The sequence below is a fragment of the Artibeus jamaicensis genome, unplaced genomic scaffold, assembly GCF_021234435.1.
Source record: "Artibeus jamaicensis isolate MK-2021 breed Jamaican fruit bat unplaced genomic scaffold, CSHL_Jam_final contig_3174, whole genome shotgun sequence".
NCBI lineage: Eukaryota > Metazoa > Chordata > Mammalia > Chiroptera > Phyllostomidae > Artibeus > Artibeus jamaicensis.
The window spans coordinates 4,644,441-4,663,298 of record NW_026521738.1 but is presented as its reverse complement, the minus strand read 5'-3'; the positions used below and the strand labels follow the sequence as shown (position 1 = coordinate 4,663,298).

Below are 18,858 nucleotides of genomic sequence, written 5' to 3'. Positions count from 1 at the left end.
AAGTATTCACCCCATGGGCGGGGCCACCCAGGTTGCTGGATTGTGACACTGTATGTGGGGGCGGGGTCAGAGAGGGGTAATGGCATTTGTTCTGCTCTCAGATTTCTGTCCCCTCTGCCGCTTCCCATAAGCAAATTGGGCCCTTCTGGTGCTGGTTCCCAGGTGTGTGGACTTGTGCACCCTCCAGTACCCTGTAGGTCTCTCCAAGGGACTCTGTGAGCCTGGGAGCTTCTCCTGGCACCTCGACCCCAAAGTCTTTCTAATTGGTGCTTTCAGGCACCAATTCCTGTCCCTGGGGCCCTGGCCTGAGCGGTCTGTCTCACTGCTCGCTCCTTTACTTGGTTTATCTGCCCTCAAATGTGTGACTGTGGTCAGCAAGCCGCCTTGTAGCCTCACTAGGTCTACCCGTTGCCACCCCACACCTGGAATCCACCAACCACCGCCTGCGCTCCTGGGCTCGTCCCTGATTTTTCCTGCCCAACCCCTGCTCTGCCGCTGACTCCGCCCCTTACCGGTCTGGCTGAATGGTTCGTTGTTGTCGGACTTTCCTACAGTTCAATTTTCTGTGTTTTGGCTGTGTTTTTGTTGCTAAAACTTTGTTGTCTTTAAACTTGGTTGTGCGAGGAGGCACAGTGTTTCCACCTACATTTCTATCTTGGCTGGAAGTCCTTTGTATTTTCTCATTTATTCTAGAGAAAACTCTATAGTGACTTTTTGGCTTTTCTTTTCAAACTAGAGTAAGCATCCCTGCCCTCTCTGCCTTGGGGTACCATGTAGTACGATGGGGGAGTATGTGAAGCTGCAGGATAAATAGAACACATCTTCTAGAAATGTTAATTTTACCTAGGTTTTAAAGGGAAAAATATGGAATTAAAATGCATTTAATATTGAAATAAGAATAGAAATGTTGTGAATAAAAATTCTACATTCTCAAGAATTTTAAATCTAAAGCATGAGGCATTAAAAATTTTAAGTTTCTTAGGATTATTTCTCTGGCTTCCTTCTCTTCAGGAGGACATGTTCACATAAAATAACATAGGTAGAAAAATATGAGATGTGAGAGGAATATGATTTTCCTGACAATCTTTTTGTGAAGTTCTAAAGTTATAGAAAATAAAAGAATGCTTATGTGAATTCTCTGAATTAACAAATACTAACTTTTCCTGTTTTGTTTCACATATATGTATGTGTATATATATGTGTGTGTGTATATGTATATATATACACATACATATGTAAGTGTATGTGTATATATATGTCTGTATGTGTGTGTGTGTGTGTGTGTGTGTATATATATATATATATATATATATATATATATATGAGGTAGTCCAGAAAAAGTCCAACCATTGTTCCTATAATGATAGTGGTTTACATGTTGATGTAACCTGGCAGCCAAGGAGAATGGACTGGGATGCACATGTGTGAGCAACGACCACTTCACTATCCTATTCAGTGGGGGCAGTAGATGCGTGAGCATGTGTACTATGTGTCTGTCACATTCAAAATGACCGAGTGAGTAGAGCAACAAATCTGTAACAGTTTTTTAGTTAAGCTTGAACATTCCCCCATGAAAACTATCTGGGTGATTCAGAAGGCTGCAGCTGTGGACAACTGGTGGTTGGCAGCTTCATCATGGCAACTCCTGCTCAGGCATTACATCTTATGTAGTTTTTCAGTGAAGCATCAAATCACCCAGGTGTCTCAGCCCCCTGACAGCCCAGATTTGGTGCCCTATGACTTCTGCCTTTTCCCAAAACTAAAGTCACCTTTGAAAGGGAAGAGATTTCAGACCATCAGTGAGATTCAGAAAAATATGATGGGGCAGTTGATGGCAGCTGGGAAAGTTGTATGAGATCCCAAGGTGCTACTTTGAAGGGGACTGGAGCATCATTATCCTATGTACAGTGTTTCTTGTATGTTGTATCTTCTTCAGTAAAGGTCTCTGTTTTTCATATCACATGGCTGGATACTTTCTGGATAGACCTTTGTGTGTGTGTGTGTGTGCATGCGTGCACATATGAACAAACACATGGACAGAAAGAGGTAAAGATATACATTTTAAAATATTACAGATAAGACTTATGTCCCTTCCTCCATCCTATTTCTTTCCCTACTCCCCATATTAAATCTGATGTTTCCTTTGCTGCATGTTTTTGGTGTCTATAAATCATTGTATTATTTCATGTTTTTAAAAATATTTACATGAATAGTTCTCATTTCTCATTTTTTTGAGACTCATTTATTCAACAAAAATGAATTAAGTACCTAAAGTATGCTAGGTGTTGGGGATACTTGGTGTTGGGGATACACCTCTGACCCAAACAAATAGAAACATCTGCTCTTATATGGCTTATATGTTAGTAAAGGACTGATTTTCTTTATTTATATAAGTGTAGTTTACTTGTTTGAAATGCTGTGTAGTAGTCCATTATATGGATCATTCACATTTCCCCTCATAGTTCTAGTGGTTGTCATAAGTGCTGTTCACCAGTATTTCTAGCTGAAGCATCTTTTGACACATAGTAGGATTGTATTTTCTGTGCTCCCTTGGGCTCTGTGACTCTCGTGGCTGATAAGGTGTGAACAGAAGTGATAAGTGTTACTTTAGGGTTTAGCAGTTAATTTCCAGTGCAAGTCCTGCTGGAGTTCTATTTTCCTTTGGTCATGACAAAACTACCTTTCAAGATGGGGATTGAATTCCTGAGTATTTGTAATGAACAGAGCTTCCCTGCCAACCGGTTATGGATGTATAGCATGAGTAAGTTATGAATCTTTGTTTTAAAGCTACTGAGATTTTTGGATTGTTGTTACTACAGGATAACTTACCTGACTGATCCTATGAGGGACATTTGGTATGTTTCCAGTTGTTTGCTATGCAGAGAATGGTGTAATAAATATCCTTGTTCATGTCTCTTTGGCCATACATCAAGGTTTCTCAAGAACAGTGCGTTTCAAATGTTGCTATGTTTACAAATCACGTGGAGGTTTGTTAAATGTAGATTCTGGTTCGGTAAGTCAGGGGTCATTCCTGAGAGTCTTCATTTGTGCCAAGCTGTGAGATAATGCCAGTTATGCTGGTCTAGGATTTACCGGTATACCTAGAATATTAGTTGAATCAAAGAAAGGATATAAATGTCTTTTATCTTAACTAGATATTGCTTTCTGAAGTGATTTACCAGCTTCAGACTTCCACCAGCATTTGTGGGACATCCTATTACTAAACTTCTTAGTAACATCATTAGTATCTTTATCAAAGTTTTTAGTTTTTGCAAATCTGATAATTGTGACATGATAACTGTTTCAGGGTTGCATTTCTTTGATTACTAGTGAAATTGTTTTTTGGACATTTGGATTTTCTTATACAAGGTGGAACAAAAGTAGGTTACCAGTGTGAGTACATGAGACACAGAATTTATTCTTGTATTATTATTAATAATTATTATATTATTTTTCATGTGAACAACTATAAATCTACTTTTACCCCACCCTGTATTTTTCCCTTAGGTCATCTTTTTTTATTCCTCATTTATAAGAATTTGTATATTTTAGATATCTTTTCCTATTATATCCCCCAAATGTTTTCTTCAATGCATGGCTTATGCATTAACTTTGTACAGTTAGTGTATAGTAACTGTAAATTTTGTAACATTCAGATTTAGTTTATGGTCTTTAAAATTTTATTTGTAAATATTCTCAAGCTCAGTATTGATAACTTTTGTCTTTTTCTTGAGCCAGTAGAAAGTAAGTTGCTAACCTGATGCTCCATCATCCCCAAACTCTATGCTTAATCATACTTTAGTGTGATTTTCTACCGATGAAGATACTCTCCTATGTGGCCACATACAACAGAGGATAGACATCAACATCGATAGATTTAGTAGCATCTAATCCTCATACCTGATTCAAATCTTGCCAGTTGTCTCAATTATATTCTTTATGGCAAAAGAATCTAGTTTAAATTGTGTACTACATTTAGTGCTTGTATCTCTTTAGTCTTCTTCAACTTGAAACTATCTTCAGCCTTTCTTTGCCTTTTTCCGTATCACTTTTGAAGAATATAGGCTGTTTATTATGTAGAATGCATCTCAATTTGGGTTTGGCAGTATTTCCTCATAATTAGATTCACGTTGTATGTTTTTGGCTAGGATATAACAAAAGTGCTACTGTGTTCTCATTGCAGTCTATGAAGTGGCAGACAAATTTGATTTGTCCTCTCCCTGATAATGTCCACTTTGATTACTTTATTAAGATGGTGTCTGCCAGACTTTTCCATTGTACAGTTACTCTTTTTTTCCTTTATAATGAAAAATTTTGTGGGGAGGTATTGTTATGTAAATTCATCATTTTTCATCAAACTTTTGATTTATTTTTATGTCAGCATGGACTCATGTTTTTTAACTTTATTTGATGGGTCATAATTTGTTAGTTTTATTTATTTTGTTGCTTAAATTGTCTTGAATAACACCAGTGGAGCCCTTTAATCTGGCTTTTGTGTCCTTTTATCATGTCCCCTTAACTCTTTGAGTACTTTCTTACCAGCAAAAAAAAGATAGTTTTCAGATTTGTCTTATATTTTGTCTGCTGCAGCCCTGGAATCAACCATTTTCCTAAGAAACCATGCTTTTTTGGGGGGGGGGTAACGAATATTATTTAGAAGCCAAGGTCTATGTGCTTGGTGTGCTCATTACTATTGAGTAAGCTGCCTCTCACTAGTTTTAGTGTATTTATTTATTTGATCAGTTCCCCTTGTGAAACTGATTACCTTATTGCTGTCACTGCAGCTCTTTACCCTGCTGGAGGGCCAACAGTGCACACTGAGTCCCACCCCAGATGGTATCCTCCATACTCCCCTGGGGCTTTAATACCCTGTGGCGTGCTCCTGTCCTGCCTGAATGCCCTCCTCATCCCTGTTGGGCTCTGATACTCCATAGGAGGCTGCTTTTATACAGGCATCCTCCTTATCTCACTAGGTCACTTGTGCTAGGTACATCATGCTGGTCCATCTTCTTCCCCACCAACCCATGTGGATGCACTCATTTATTTAGGTCTTCTTTAATTTTTTTCAACAATGTTTTCAGTGAATAAACCTTACATATCCTTTATTATTTTATCTCTAAATATTTCATATTTTCTGATGCTTATTTTAAATGGTATTAATTTAGAATTTCCAACATCAGACACTTATTACTAGTATACTGCTATTTTTAAAATATTTATCTTGTATTCTGAAACCTTAAGTTACTTAGTAATTTTAGAAGGGTTTTTTTGGTATATTCCATTGGATTTTCTGTGTAAATGCTCATCTTATTTTGTAAATAAAAACAGTTGTATTTCTTTCATTCCACTTGGAATGGTTTTGCTTTTGTTTGCTTTCTTTTCTAATTAAACTGCCCAGCACCTGTAGTACTGTGTTGACTAGAAGCAGTGAGCGTGGCTATCTTTGCCCTGATCCTGATCTTAGAGGGAAAAGCTTGTCACTAAGCTTAGTTAAGTAAGTTTACTTTAAGTAAGATGGTAGGTATAGTTTTTTTCTTCGTACGTGCCATTTATATGATTGAGGAAGTTCCCTTTTGTTTTTGGTTGTTGCAAGTTTGTATTAGGAATGAAAGTTGTTTTTGTCAAATGCTTTTTCTATGTCAGTTGAGATGATCATATATATGTTTTAGTTTGTATGATGAATTATATTGATTAATTACTGAATGTTAAACCAAACTTGCATTTGTGGAATAAATCTCTCCTGCTCATGATTTATGATGTAGTATTAAATTTGCTAAAATTTTATTGAGGATTTTTGCATTTATGTTCTCCAGGAATATTTATCAAAATTTTTTGTATTGTCTTTGTCTGATTTTGATATCAGATTAATGTTTGCCTTATAGAATGAGTTGGGAAGTACTCCTTTGATTTCCTGGAAGAATTTGCATAGTGTTGGCATTGCCTTTTTTTTTTTTTTAATTTTTAAATCTTTTTTTTTTTTTTAAAGATTTTATTTATTTATCTTTAGAGGGGAAGGGAAGGAGAGAGGGAGAGAAACATCAATGTATGGTTGCCTTTCATGCGTCCCCTGCTGGGAATTGGTCTGCAAGGAACTGGTCTGCAACCCAGGCTTGTGCCCTGACTGGGAATCGAACCGCGAGTGTTTGGTTCTCAGGCCTTTGCTCAATCCAGTGAGCTACACCAGCCAGGGCGGCATTGCCTTTCTTAAATATTTGGTAGAATCCACCAGTGAGGGCACTTGGACAATGAGATTTGTTTGTTTTTGGTGAGAAGGTATTCAATTGCAAATTTAATTTAGAAATCAGTACCAGGCTTTTTCATTTTTGTTTCTTGAGTAAATTATGTTTACTCGTATATTTCAAGAGTTTATCCATGTCATTCAAGATGTTGAACTTATTAGTAAGAATTGCCCATGATAGTCCCTTATTTTAACATGTATAAGATCTATGGTGACACTTTCTCTTTCATTGCTCATGTTGATAAGTTATATGTTCTCTGTCTTTGTTTTTTAAAAAAATTACTTTTTTGGTTCAGTTGACATGCAATATTATATTAATTTCAGTGGTCTAACAAAGTGATTAGACATTTATATGACTTACGAAGTGATCATTGCGATGAATCCAGTACCCATCTTAGTCTTTGCTTCTGTCTCTGCTTCTCTTTCTGATTGTTCTAACTAGAGGTTTGTCACTTTTATTAATTTTTTCAAAAAGCACCTTTAGGTTTTATTGAGTTTTTTCTTGTTATCTATGTTACTGATCTCTGCTATTATCTTTAGTATTTCCTTACTTCTGTCTACTTGGGGATTAATATGCTCTTTTTCCAGCTTTGTAGGTGGAGGCCTAGAGTATTGATTTTGGTTCTTTCTTTTCTATTGTTGCCATTTAAATCCACATTTCTCTCTAAGTAGTGTTTTGGCTGAATATTGCATGTTTTATGATTTTTTTCCAAATATTTTCTAATTTCTCATGATTTTTAGAGTTTAATTTGCTAATTATTTAGAAATGAAATGATTAATTTCCAAATATTGGGGGATTTTCAAATGTATTTGTAATTATAAATAGTTCATTGTGTTCACAGAGGTAAAATGTAAGATTTCAGTGTCTTGTGTGTGTTGAGACTTACTTGTTTTATGCCCCTAATGTGGTCTTATTTTGGTGAAAATCCCATGTACACTTCAAAATAATGCATATTTTGTTGTTGAGTAGAGCCTTTCTTAACTGTCATTTAGGTACATTTGTTTGATAGTGTTCAGGTTTTCTACATCCTAATAATTTTGTATTTATCAGTTGCTGACAGAGGAGTTTGAAATTGCCTGTTACGATTGTGGATTTGCATGTGTTTTTCTGTTCTTTGAGTTCTTTCTATGTGTGTATTGAAGCTCTCTTGTTGGGTGCACACTCATTTAACATTGTTATATCTTCCTGATGAAATAACCCACTTATTATTATGGAAGTTCCCCCTGTATCCCTGGCAATATTCCTTTTTCTGAAATTGTTGTTGTTTGGTATTAATAATAGCCTTTGCTGCTTTCTTTTTGTTTAATCTTTATATTGTCTCTTTAAAATTTTTTTGCCTGCAATATTTTTAACAGCTTTATTGAGATGTAATTTACATACTATTTAATTCATCTATTTAAAGTGTACAGTTCAGTGGCTTTTAGTGTGTTTGTTGAGTTGTGCAGTCATCACTACCGTCAGTTTTAGAATGTTTTCACTCTTTGCAAAAGAAACTTTGAGCTGCTTAGCTGTCATTATGCAGTCCTCCTCTGGTCTTCACCTTCCCTTAGCAGCTACCGGGAACGACTGATTTACTTTACATGTAGATTTGCCTATTCTGGAATTTCATATACATGGAATAATACAATATGTGGTTTTTTGTGATTGGCTTCTTTCATTTAACATAATGTTTTTGAGGTTCATTCATTTGTACTGTATATCAATTCTTCATTTCTTTTTATTTCTGAATAATATTCTATTATAGGGATATATCACTTCTTATTTATCTATTTATCAGTTGATGAATATTTGAGTTCTTTTCATTTCTTGGCTTTTATGAATAATGCTGCTGTGAATTTTTGTTTATAGGTTTTTTTGGTGTAGAGATAATGTTTTTTTTTTTTTTTTTTTTTTTTTTAAGGACTGATTTTTTTTTTTTTTTTTTAAGATTTTATTTATTTATCTTTAGAGGGGAAGGGAAGGAGAGAGGGAGAGAAACATCAATGTATGGTTGCCTTTCATGCATCCCCTGCTGGGAACTGGCCTGCAGGGAACCGGCCTGCAACCTGGGTATGTGCCCTGACTGGGAATCGAACCGCGATTATCTGGTTCGCAGGCCCGTGCTCAATCCACTGAGCTACACCAGCCAGGGCGAGATAATGTTTTTATTTCTCTTGGATATATAGCTAGGAATAGAATTGCTAGATCATGTTTTTTGTTTCTTTGAACTTTTTTTTTAAAGATTTTATTTATTTATCTTTAGAGAGGAAGGGGAGAAGGAGAGAAACATTTGTGTGTGATTGCCTCTCATGAGTCCCCTGCCGGGAACTGGCCTGCAACCCAGGAATGTGCCCTGACTGGGAATCGAACTGCAATTGTGTGGTTCGCAGGCCCGCACTCAATCCACTGAGCTATGCCAGCCAGGGCTTCTTTTAACTTTTTTAATTGTATTTTTTCCACTGCCAGTTAGCTCCATTGTACCCTCTTTCCCCTGGCATTTGCCACACTTTGTTCATGTCCATGAGTCCTTTTATCTTTTTGCTTGACCTCTCTGCCCCTTCAACTCCCCCATCCCCTATAGCTGTCATCCTTCTCTGTTTATGAGTCTGTCTCTATTTTGCTCGTTAGTTCAGTTTGTTCATTAGATTCCACATATGAATGAAATTATGTGGTATTTGTCTTTCTGGATCATGTTTTAACTCTATGTTTAACCATTTGAGGAAGTGCCAGATTGCTTTCCAAAGCAGCTGTGTTTTTACCTTCCCGCCAGCAGCAATGAAGATGTCAATTTCTTCATATCCTTGTCAATATTTATTATTGTCTGTCTCTTGATTATGGCCATCTTGGTGGTATGAAATAGTATCTCATTGTTCATTTTTGAAACTAGGTTTGTAGATTAATTAGTTCTTCAAATGTCGTTTCTTTGTCTTTCAGCTTATGTAGTTTCTGAGGAGAGGCATGTTAACAGTCTTACCTTTGCCTGTCTGTGTTTAAGGTGTCATTTCTCCAGCTCTTTTAGAACTTTGCCCTTTTTTATTTGTTCTCAGCAGTTTGATTTTTGATGCACTTTGGTGTAAATACATGTGTGTGCATGTGGGTGTTTATTCTGCTTGTGGTTGTAAATATAATTTTCATAAAACTTGGAAAATGTTCAGATAATACTTTTTCTAACATTTTTTTCTCTCCTTTCACCATCTTCATACTGGGACTTAAGTTACATCTATATTGGAATAGAGGATCTATTCTCTTTTTTCCCAAGTCTTTTTTTCCTCTGTGCTTTACATGGTATGGATTTTATTGCTCTGTTCAAGTATTTTGATATCTCTCTTTTGCATTGTCTAATCTTTGAATCCCATCCAGTGAAATTTTCATTTCAGAAAATATATTCTTCATATTTTTTTGTTTAATTTCTCTTATTTTTGTCTTTAAATACATGTATAGAGCTCTATTATCTGTTTTCATGTTCTTTGCTAGTTTTGACACTTTCGACATTTTGTATCTCTTCACAGACTGCTTTGGTTTTTCTACTTATAGGTCAGGTTTTTTTTTTTGTTCTTATGTCTAGTAATTTTTGATTTAATAATGGACATTAATTTATGTTGATGAGTGTCTGGATTTTGGGGGGCTTTTATTTTTCTTAGAGAGTTTTGGTCTTTGTTTTGGCAAATAGGTTAGTTGTTTGCAGGTTTGTTTAAATCCCATTTTAAACCTTTGTTTTAAGCTTTTTAAGACCCACCTTCATTTTGGGTATTTCGGAGTAGTATTCATCTTTGTTGAATTACTCAGGAATTCCCCAAGGACTCTTCATTTTGGTCCTTTGAATATGCCTCTGCCTTTTCCAGGCTCCTGGAAGTGTTTATCTTACACTCCCTGGTATCTGTCTGTCTTTTCCTCATTTTTCTCTCTCTCTTCCCCTCTTTTTCTTCTTTTTTGCCCGTCCATGTGGAACTTCATCTGTTTTTTTAATCCTATTGCACAGTCTCAAGGTCTGTCAGCTTTCCCGAGCTCCTGTCTCTGACTCTAATGCTGCTAAGCTGCTGGGCTCTGTTTGGTTTTGCCCTGAGTCTGTCCATGATCTAGAAATCACCGTGTGGTAGATAACTCAGATAATTATTAAACTCACCTTATTTGTTTCTCTTTTTTCAGAGATTACAGTTCTGTGTTACCTGATGTCTACTATCTGAAAACAACCATTTTATATATTTTAGCCCATATTCTACTTTTTAAAAGTGGGAGTTCATGTCTGTTCCTTGTTACTCTTTCATGGCTGACAGCCTAGTTATTTTTTAAAGGTGTAATTACTGATTATACTACTAGGTTTTACATTCCTTAAGGAAAGATATCTGACCATCTTTTTATCTTTAGCTCATAGAGGAGGTTAAATATTTGTTAATGATGCCTTTTGATTGGGAAAGGCACTAATATTTTCTGTAATGAAAGTTTTTATTTTATATTTTTATCATACTCTGAATTAAAAAATTTTTTCTCATGGAGGGTTGTGATCTGCTTTAAAAAGTCACTTATTAGAATTTTAAAAACCGTTTTGTGAAAGAGTTCCATACCATGGGAAGAAAGTATCAACATTTAATTTGCCCAGAATCAACATTTCCTCTTCTCACGACAGCATTCAGCCATGTCTAAATTATTTTGACCTTAGTTATCCAGTTTGTAGGATTTTTTAGACCTTTTCCCACCACCTTTTTTTTTTTTTTTTTCAGTTTCTACTTTTCCTTTATTTTTCTCTCTGCCACATCATTGTCAGGGGGCCTGCATTATGGGAAGAGGGAGACAGCTGCACACATTCAAATAAAACTTAGAATTTGGTTTTTGGTTCAGTTTTAATAATGTTTAGAGGTTGTCAAAAATAATGTCAAAATCTTGTTTTAGATTTCCATGACTGTTAGCAATATAATTTTTTTCTTTGGTGTCTGCTGTACAGTTGTTTAATTGCCTATCATTCTTTAACTGGTCATGGATATTTGAAATACACCAGAAATTTGAATAATCTTTTTGATCTGGTGTAGTGGGAACATGAATATAGTAGAGAAGACAATAGGGAAGTAAGGTGACATTCTTTGTTTCCCAGAATCACTGGGTTTTACACTAATTAGCCTTGAAAAATGTGGCGTTACTTGACAGACCAGATGTTTTCGGCAGGCGGCCATGTGTCTCATCAGCAAATGTGCCTCGTGTCTGCAGGCAGCATTGTTAGATTTTTCTCATTCTATAAACAATGTTCCAAAATATAACTAAACCCCAGAGTGTGTTTATCTTTTTGGCTTAATTTCTGGCTTTCTGTCCATTCTAAAGTTTCTCTTCAGACGAATTTCTTTTCATGGCACATAACTCTTCATACCTATTTGTACTATAAACACCATTCTGTTTACACTAAGCCACGTGAATTGCACTGTTTTTGAGTTTGTAAAATTTTAATGAAAGCAACCATTTCAGATTAAATTATATTTTATTTTTATTTCTAAATTTAGAAGAAAAAAACCTTTCTTCTCTCCATGTATTTGGACTAACTTTTTGATTTTTGGAACACATGAGACAAAAACAACAACAAAAAAATAAAGAAAAACCAATCTCAAGTCTTTAGTGTTTGTGGTACTAAGTGCATTTGAGCAAGAAGAGATTAAGTATCTACTGGGTAATTCACTCTTAAAATCTAAAAAAGGGCTATAATCTTTTATTTATAGATTTTAAACTGAGTTTTTTCTATACTAAATATATCATTGGAAATTAGGAAATTAAAAACATGAAGAAAATTATCAACCATATGTTACTATCCAAAGGAAAAAAATCATGGTGAACATTTTTGTATATATTTTTCTAGTCATTTTTTCTATGTACTTATGTGTGGGTATTTTTAGTGATGCATGTATATTTATAATGTATACATGTATACATATTTTTTACAGAAATCAGTTTTTAATATTTACAAATAATTTATAAAAATTTGTTTTACTTTGTTAACAAAGAAAGCTACTTAATGGCAGATCAACCTGAATTCCTGAACTAGCCACTAAGATTACACATACAGAATAGTAAACATTCTTAAAGTAGATGTAGTTATTTTTTAAAAAAATTTTTTATTGTATTTTTTCCCATTACCATTTAGTCCCGTTATACTCCACTCCCTCCTCAATCACTACACTGTTGTCCATGTTACACATTTATAATTATGAAAAATGTTATGATTATACTTGTAAGTTCTATTTTTGAAATAATTTTTATATAACAATATTGTAAATATTTTGCTATTTTATTAGCTTTTTCCTAAATGGATATATCATAATGTGTTTAATTGCTTGTTATTAGACATCTAGATTAGTTTTTTCAATACACATAACTGTAATTCAAGAACTTTATGCATGTTTTTTACATCTAGTTTTTTTTTTTTTTTGAAATACAATTGTTTAGAATACTTGTTTTGGTAAAATTCTTCATTGAAAACTTGTTATCAATAATATATGTTTGATTACTAGCAGGTTGTGAATTATCATTTATTACAACTCTTGAAAATAATGCTGGTAATCTTTTAAGAAATTTTTGCCAGTTTGAGTGACAAGATTATGTTTTTGATTTGGATTTCTTCACATATCAGTTCAACTTCTTTTCTCATATGTTGGCTTTGTTTATTTTTTTAAATTCCTTTAAGGCTTTCCTTTGTTTATTGTTTTTTTAAACCCTCAAGTGTATATGTTGCAAATCATCTTTACCAGGTAGTTGTTTCCTTTTTATTCTTATTATGTTCTTTTATGCACAACTCATTTGTTTTTACCTAGTCACTTTTATCATTCAGTGTGCTAAATAATCATTAGATAATATTTAGCATACTGTTTTCAAGTACCTCTGTTAAATTTTTTAATGATTATATTTTGAGTTATTTTCTTATAGGCTGCTCTGTGGATTATAATTTTTATCTTAATTTATTACAGTTTACTTTAGGTCATTGTTGATATAATTTTGGTATAATATAGTAGTAGTTTTTCTTCAGTTTAGCTCCATTTCTTTCATCTTCTTTTGTCCTATTTTGTCCTATATAATATATGTATATGAGGTTTGTCTAGAAGGTTTTCAGCCATGTAGCATGAAAAACAGACATTTATTAAAGAAGATACAAGATATAAGAAACGTTGTACATAGGACAGTGATGCCTCAATCCCCCTCAAAGTAGGCACCTTGGGACCTCACACAGTTCTCCCATTTGCTGTCAGCTGCCCTAACATATTTTTCTGAATCTCACTGATGATCTGAAATCTTTTCTCTTTCAAAGGTGATTTTAGCTTCGGGAAAAGCTGCAAGTCACAGGGTGCCAAATCTGGGCTTTCAAGGGGCTGAGTCACCTGGGTGATTTGTTGTTTCACCAAAAAACTCTCCATGGGATGTGATGCCTGAGCAGGCACATTGTTGTCATGCAGCTGCCAATCACCAGTTGTTCACAACTGCAGCCTTCTGAGTCATCCCAATAGTTTCCCACGGAGGAAAAATATTCAAGCTTAACACAAAATTTGATGCAGATTCGTAGCTCTACTGGCTCAGTCATTTTGAATGTGACAGTCACACAGCATTCACGCTCACTCACCAGTGTCTATCACCCCCACTGAATAGTACAGTGAGGTCATCACTGTTCACATATACACATTCCGGTCCACTTTCCTCGGCTGCCAGGTTACATCAATGTCACTCAAACTGTTCTTGTTATATTAACTATGGCTGGATTTTTTCCAGACAGTGGTTGATTTTGGAGAGAATCAGTGAGTGTTATAATCATTACTTTAAAAAATCTCACCTTGAATGAAATTAAGAGAAAAAAACATTTTTGTTATAATTTACTTGTCTTTTAATGCATATATGAATTAATAATTTGAAGTTTTCCACTGATATTTTTATTAAAGCTTAATACTGGATTTATCTTAATGTGCAGTGAAAACTACTTCAGGCTAGAAATTTTTCCTGAGGAATGTATCTGTGATGCTAAAGCAGACTGAACTGAGCTAAAGCGGACACAATTCTCTTTACAGGCATTATCCTGCACTGAAAACTCTGGAGCATCTAGAGCACACCTACCTGCCTCAAGTGAGCCACTATCGATTCTGCAAGGTGATGGTGGATAACATCCCCAAGCTTCGAGAGGAAATTAAGGATGTCTCTATGTCTGATCTCAAAGACTTTCTGGAAAGTATCCGCAAACATTCAGACAAGATTGGAGAGACTGCCATGAAACAAGTAGGTCGTGGGTTTATGATAGCTTGGCCAATGACTATGAAAGTATTTTGTTAAGTTCTTTTGCTAAGTGTCTTAATTGTTTCTTGTCATTTTAGGGAACTCCTTCATCTCTATGGTAACACATGATTTAAAAATGTGTTTTATTTTCTTAACAGAGAAATGAATTACTTACTATGATATATATTCTTGTGCTGTGTGCATTTTCAGTAAATACTGATCATACCAATCAATTCAATTGTGGTAGTTTACACTGGGGCTTTGAAGAGTGGTTTTTGTTTTTGTATACTTTCCTTGCTTTTAAAAATCAGGGGATTTTTAAAAGTCTTCTTCCTAGTTAATGATCTAAATTGTGCTATAGGTACCTTTAGTTGATCATTTACTGTGTAGACAAGCTGTCATGTTAGAGATTTGAATATTTCTGTAATTGTTATTTCTGATATGATTGGGTGTCAGTGAGAAAGACCTGCTGGGAAATGCTGTGAATTATGATCATAGACAGGGATTTATTTACAGCCTACAAATTAATAAATGTGTTAGAGATATTTAGATTTTTTTCTTTAATTTCTTTAAGTTACCAAAGCCAAAAGGGATATCTGGATTTCTTTTGTCATTATGAATTAAAGAGCAGGGATGATTTGCAGTGTTGCTTGCGCTTTTGAAATTGAGTCACATTGATTTTATTAAAATTTCTCAGTATACCTTATGATGTAACCTGCAGCAATAAGTGGAGGGTTCATTTATTATGGAAAGCATTTTTTTTATTATACAACCGTGTTCTTGAATAATTCATTTGTAGTTTTATTCTGTGAGGAAAGAGGGAATAGGTCGTATTTAGATCATATATTCAGTCTCAGCTGGTCTAGGTAATCCTCTTTCAGATGTCCGATTCTGCCAACGAGATTTGCCTATTGAGAATCCCTTTCCTAAAGGGAGGTGGATTATTCTTTTCCTCTTTCTTTTTAATTTTGTCAATGTTGCACTTTACAAACTGGAAAGTTTAAAACTATTTGATGATAAACCTGGTGGAAACTATGATACTATGTCTTTTGTGTGTGTGGTAAAGGAACAAAATTAACCATTGAAAATATACCTTCGCTCTGATGGGTATTGTTTTGAGTATGATAATAAAGGCATATTGTAAGATAAGTTGTTATTGCAGTTGACTAATGTTTCTTAAACTTTCAAAATACAGGAGAGTATAGTACAAAGCCTCTGTGGAAGCTTCCTTTTTAAAAGTTCCTTTTCATGTGCTTGAGAAATTAACTTTATATCCTTTTTGATAAAAGGGAGGATTCAGCAAAGACCATTATTTCATTTAATGTGAGGTTATTTGGTACCTTATTTATTTGCAGAAATGAAGCTCCAGGGCAGAAAAGTGACTTGCTCAAGTTCAGACAACTTGTAAAGGTCAGATTCTGTAGTAGAATTCAGGTTAGTTTGAGGTGAATTTGTCTATTGTGGCATTCTATCTGTCTAAATTATTAGTTATTGGGTATATTTTTGTCATATAGAGAAATGATGAAGAGCCCTGGCTGGTGTGGCTCAGTGGATTGAGTGCCAGCTTGTGAACCAAAGGATTGCCAGTTCGATTCCCAGTCAGGGCACATGCCTGGGTTGTGGGCCAGGTCCCCAGAGGACAGCATGCAACGGGCAATCACACATGGATGTTTTTCTCCCTCTCTTTCTCCCTCCCTTCCCCTCTCTCTAAAGATAAATAAGGAAGTAAAATCTTTAAAAAGTAAATAAATAAAATTAAATTAAATTATAAAAAGTGATGAAGAAACCCTTTGTGAGTTCAGGGCTTTTAGTTAACTGATAGCCCTTCAAAAATTTCATTTCACTATAGCTTTTTTTTGCATATATATTATCTTATGCTATAGTATATGTAAGATCCTTGAATAAAGATATTTTATACATTTAAAAATCTTCTATAGCACCTAAAAGGTAAGGAAAGTAGGTGGGAGGGAAACTACCATGTATTTGTAGGTAGTGTTCAATACATTTTTTGTTTGAATTCATGGATGTTGGAAAAGGAGAGGAAATTGTTTATTTCTTAACTATGTCAACTTCAAAATGGTGTTTCTGATGGTTTTCTTCATAATGGTGATTTAGGGGGGCTCTTTCCATTATGTCTCCTGTGCCATTTTTAATATGGCTTTGAAGATTACTATAGAAGGGGAAAGATCAAGGAGTGTTGTGTTTGAGAGGGATTTTAAGGGCTAGGCATAGATGCAGTACCTTATCGCTTCTATTCATATTTCATTGGCCGGAACTTAATTACATGGTCATATTGACCTGCAAAGTAGGCAGGGAAAGGTTATCTCACTGTGTCTAAGAGGAGAAGGACACAGGATTGGTGGATAATAGCTAATCTCTGGCACAGTCCACTCTTCTAGTTATCAACTGTCTCTTCCCTCTTCTCGTCCATAAAACACACTTGCCCTTTCCTGAAGAGAGGCAACCCAATATGCCCTGCAGTCACTAACATCCATCTCAAAGTCTAGTGTCTTCCAGAGAAGCTCAACATTCTCTGTCAGATCCATGTATGTCCCTTTAAGGACTGGTGACCAGGAAGTAGGTAGGATGTCAAGTTATCTGGACTTGTGTCCCCTCCCACCCCAATATATAAGGAAGAAGCAAGAATAGGATACAACAAAAACTCCTACGTGGAAATGGAAATAATGGGAGACACAGTATTTCTTGCCTCATAGCAAATCATTTAATCTCTTCAGCAGGCTGCACTGGGAAATCCTTCTGCCTTGGTGGTGGGGAACTTCTTGCTTAGACAGTGGCTCCTTGCCCATTGTTCTCTTGGGCCCCTGACTGCACCCGGGTTTTTCTTTATCTTTTTTTCTGCATGCGCTTCTGCAGTTGATGCTGGGGAATATACCTTTTGAGAAGATTCCTCTCTTTCTCTCTATCTGTGCATTTACATTTATATTCCCTCTTTCCCGTTTTTTCCCCCTTCCCTCGCTCCCTTCTTTTTTTCCTGCCTTCTTTCCTCTACCTGGTTTCCACTCCTTCAAGTTTTGGGGCCTAAAAGTTGTTCTAAGGCTATGAACACAGATTTATTTAGTCCAAATATATGGGGGTTTGGCATCATAGTTACCTCAAAACTTAGCAGGCCTTTGATCGGTTTCTTTCCATCAGGTTCTCTATGTGGACATCATACCCAGCATTCTTTTCTAAATACAGTTTTTTTCTTTTCCCTTGTTTGGGTAGGTAGTGGAGGTAGGGTAGCGTAGCCCCTGCCTCATGTCACCATCTTGAATGGCTCTGTTTTGAGGCTATATGAAGTAATATGTGGGAAGACCATACCTGAATCTCATGTTTGCTTCAGGATTGAGTCACTTGGTTCAATTAGAAATCTTTTGGGACTTTCTTCCTCAGACCTTTATCTCTCTTGTCTCTTACTTTTTAGGATCTGTATGTTTTTTGCTTTATTTATAACCCTCTGGGGCCTGAATTTCTATACTTCTATTTCTTATAAGCTCAGTTTGCCAATCACCAAATTCTTTTCTATGTTTACCTCTTTTATGTAATACCTTGCAGAAAGTAAATGCCTACCTACACTGTGACTGTCCATTCACTTGTAGAGCTATGGTAGGCCCGTGAGGGGCCTTTTCCTTTATCACAGGCGTCAGCTTTCCCACTTGTTTTGTCACGCGATCACTGGGCTCTCCAGGTTTTCAGCTTGTGAAATACATGTTCTTGCTGCTGACTGCCTGATCTTTAAACTAATGCCATTTAAGTGTTTTTATTTTTATTTTTGTTATGGCAACACTGTTCCTCCCATGCCAGTTTCTATTTTCCTTAATAATGCTGCCTGCTGTTATAGCTAAGCTCCAAAATCTCAAATAGTTCTTTTTTTAGCTCATGTAAAGTTCAAAATGGGTCTTCTGGTAGGGAGGATGTTCTCCGAGGGATGGTCACCAGGGATCCAGGACTCTTCCAACCTGTGGCTTTACCACTGCAACCTGTGGTTTCCAAGGTTACAGCAGTAGGGGAAAGAGAGTAAGAAACAATGCTGGGAGGTTTGGGGTAGACCAGGCTTGTAAGTGATACATAGCACTTCTGCCCACCTTTCACTGGCCGTAGCTGACACACTGCAAGCGAGGCTTAGAAATAGAGTCTGTCTGTCTGACCAGGAGGAGGAGGAGATGGGTTTGGGAATAGCTAGTGGCTTCTACAAGATGCTCTTATATAGACTAGAAAAAAACATGTCTTCCATGTCTCTTGCCTGTTTTCTTCAAAAATTTCTTTCTCTGACTTTTCTTTCCAAATGTTTGCCTTCAAATTCACTAGTTCAGTTTTTCCCACTGTCAGTGCTTGTTCTTCAGGATTTCATTCTTATTATTTTTAGTTCAGCAACCAGAGTTTTGGCCTTAAAGCAGTTGTTCTTGTCCCT

The 18,858-nt window shown here is 35.6% G+C and overlaps 1 protein-coding gene across 3 annotated transcripts in view; it reads left to right on the top strand.

Annotated features, from left to right (window-relative positions):
* Positions 1 to 18,858, top strand: part of EXOC6B (exocyst complex component 6B) — a 563,620-nt gene that overhangs the window by 80,472 nt on the left and 464,290 nt on the right. For all 3 annotated transcript variants that reach the window (XM_037126278.2, XM_053663391.1, XM_053663392.1), the window contains one exon: positions 14,246 to 14,450. In XM_037126278.2, coding sequence (XP_036982173.1) covers positions 14,246 to 14,450 — 205 coding nt within the window. The remainder of the gene's footprint in view (positions 1 to 14,245; positions 14,451 to 18,858) is intronic.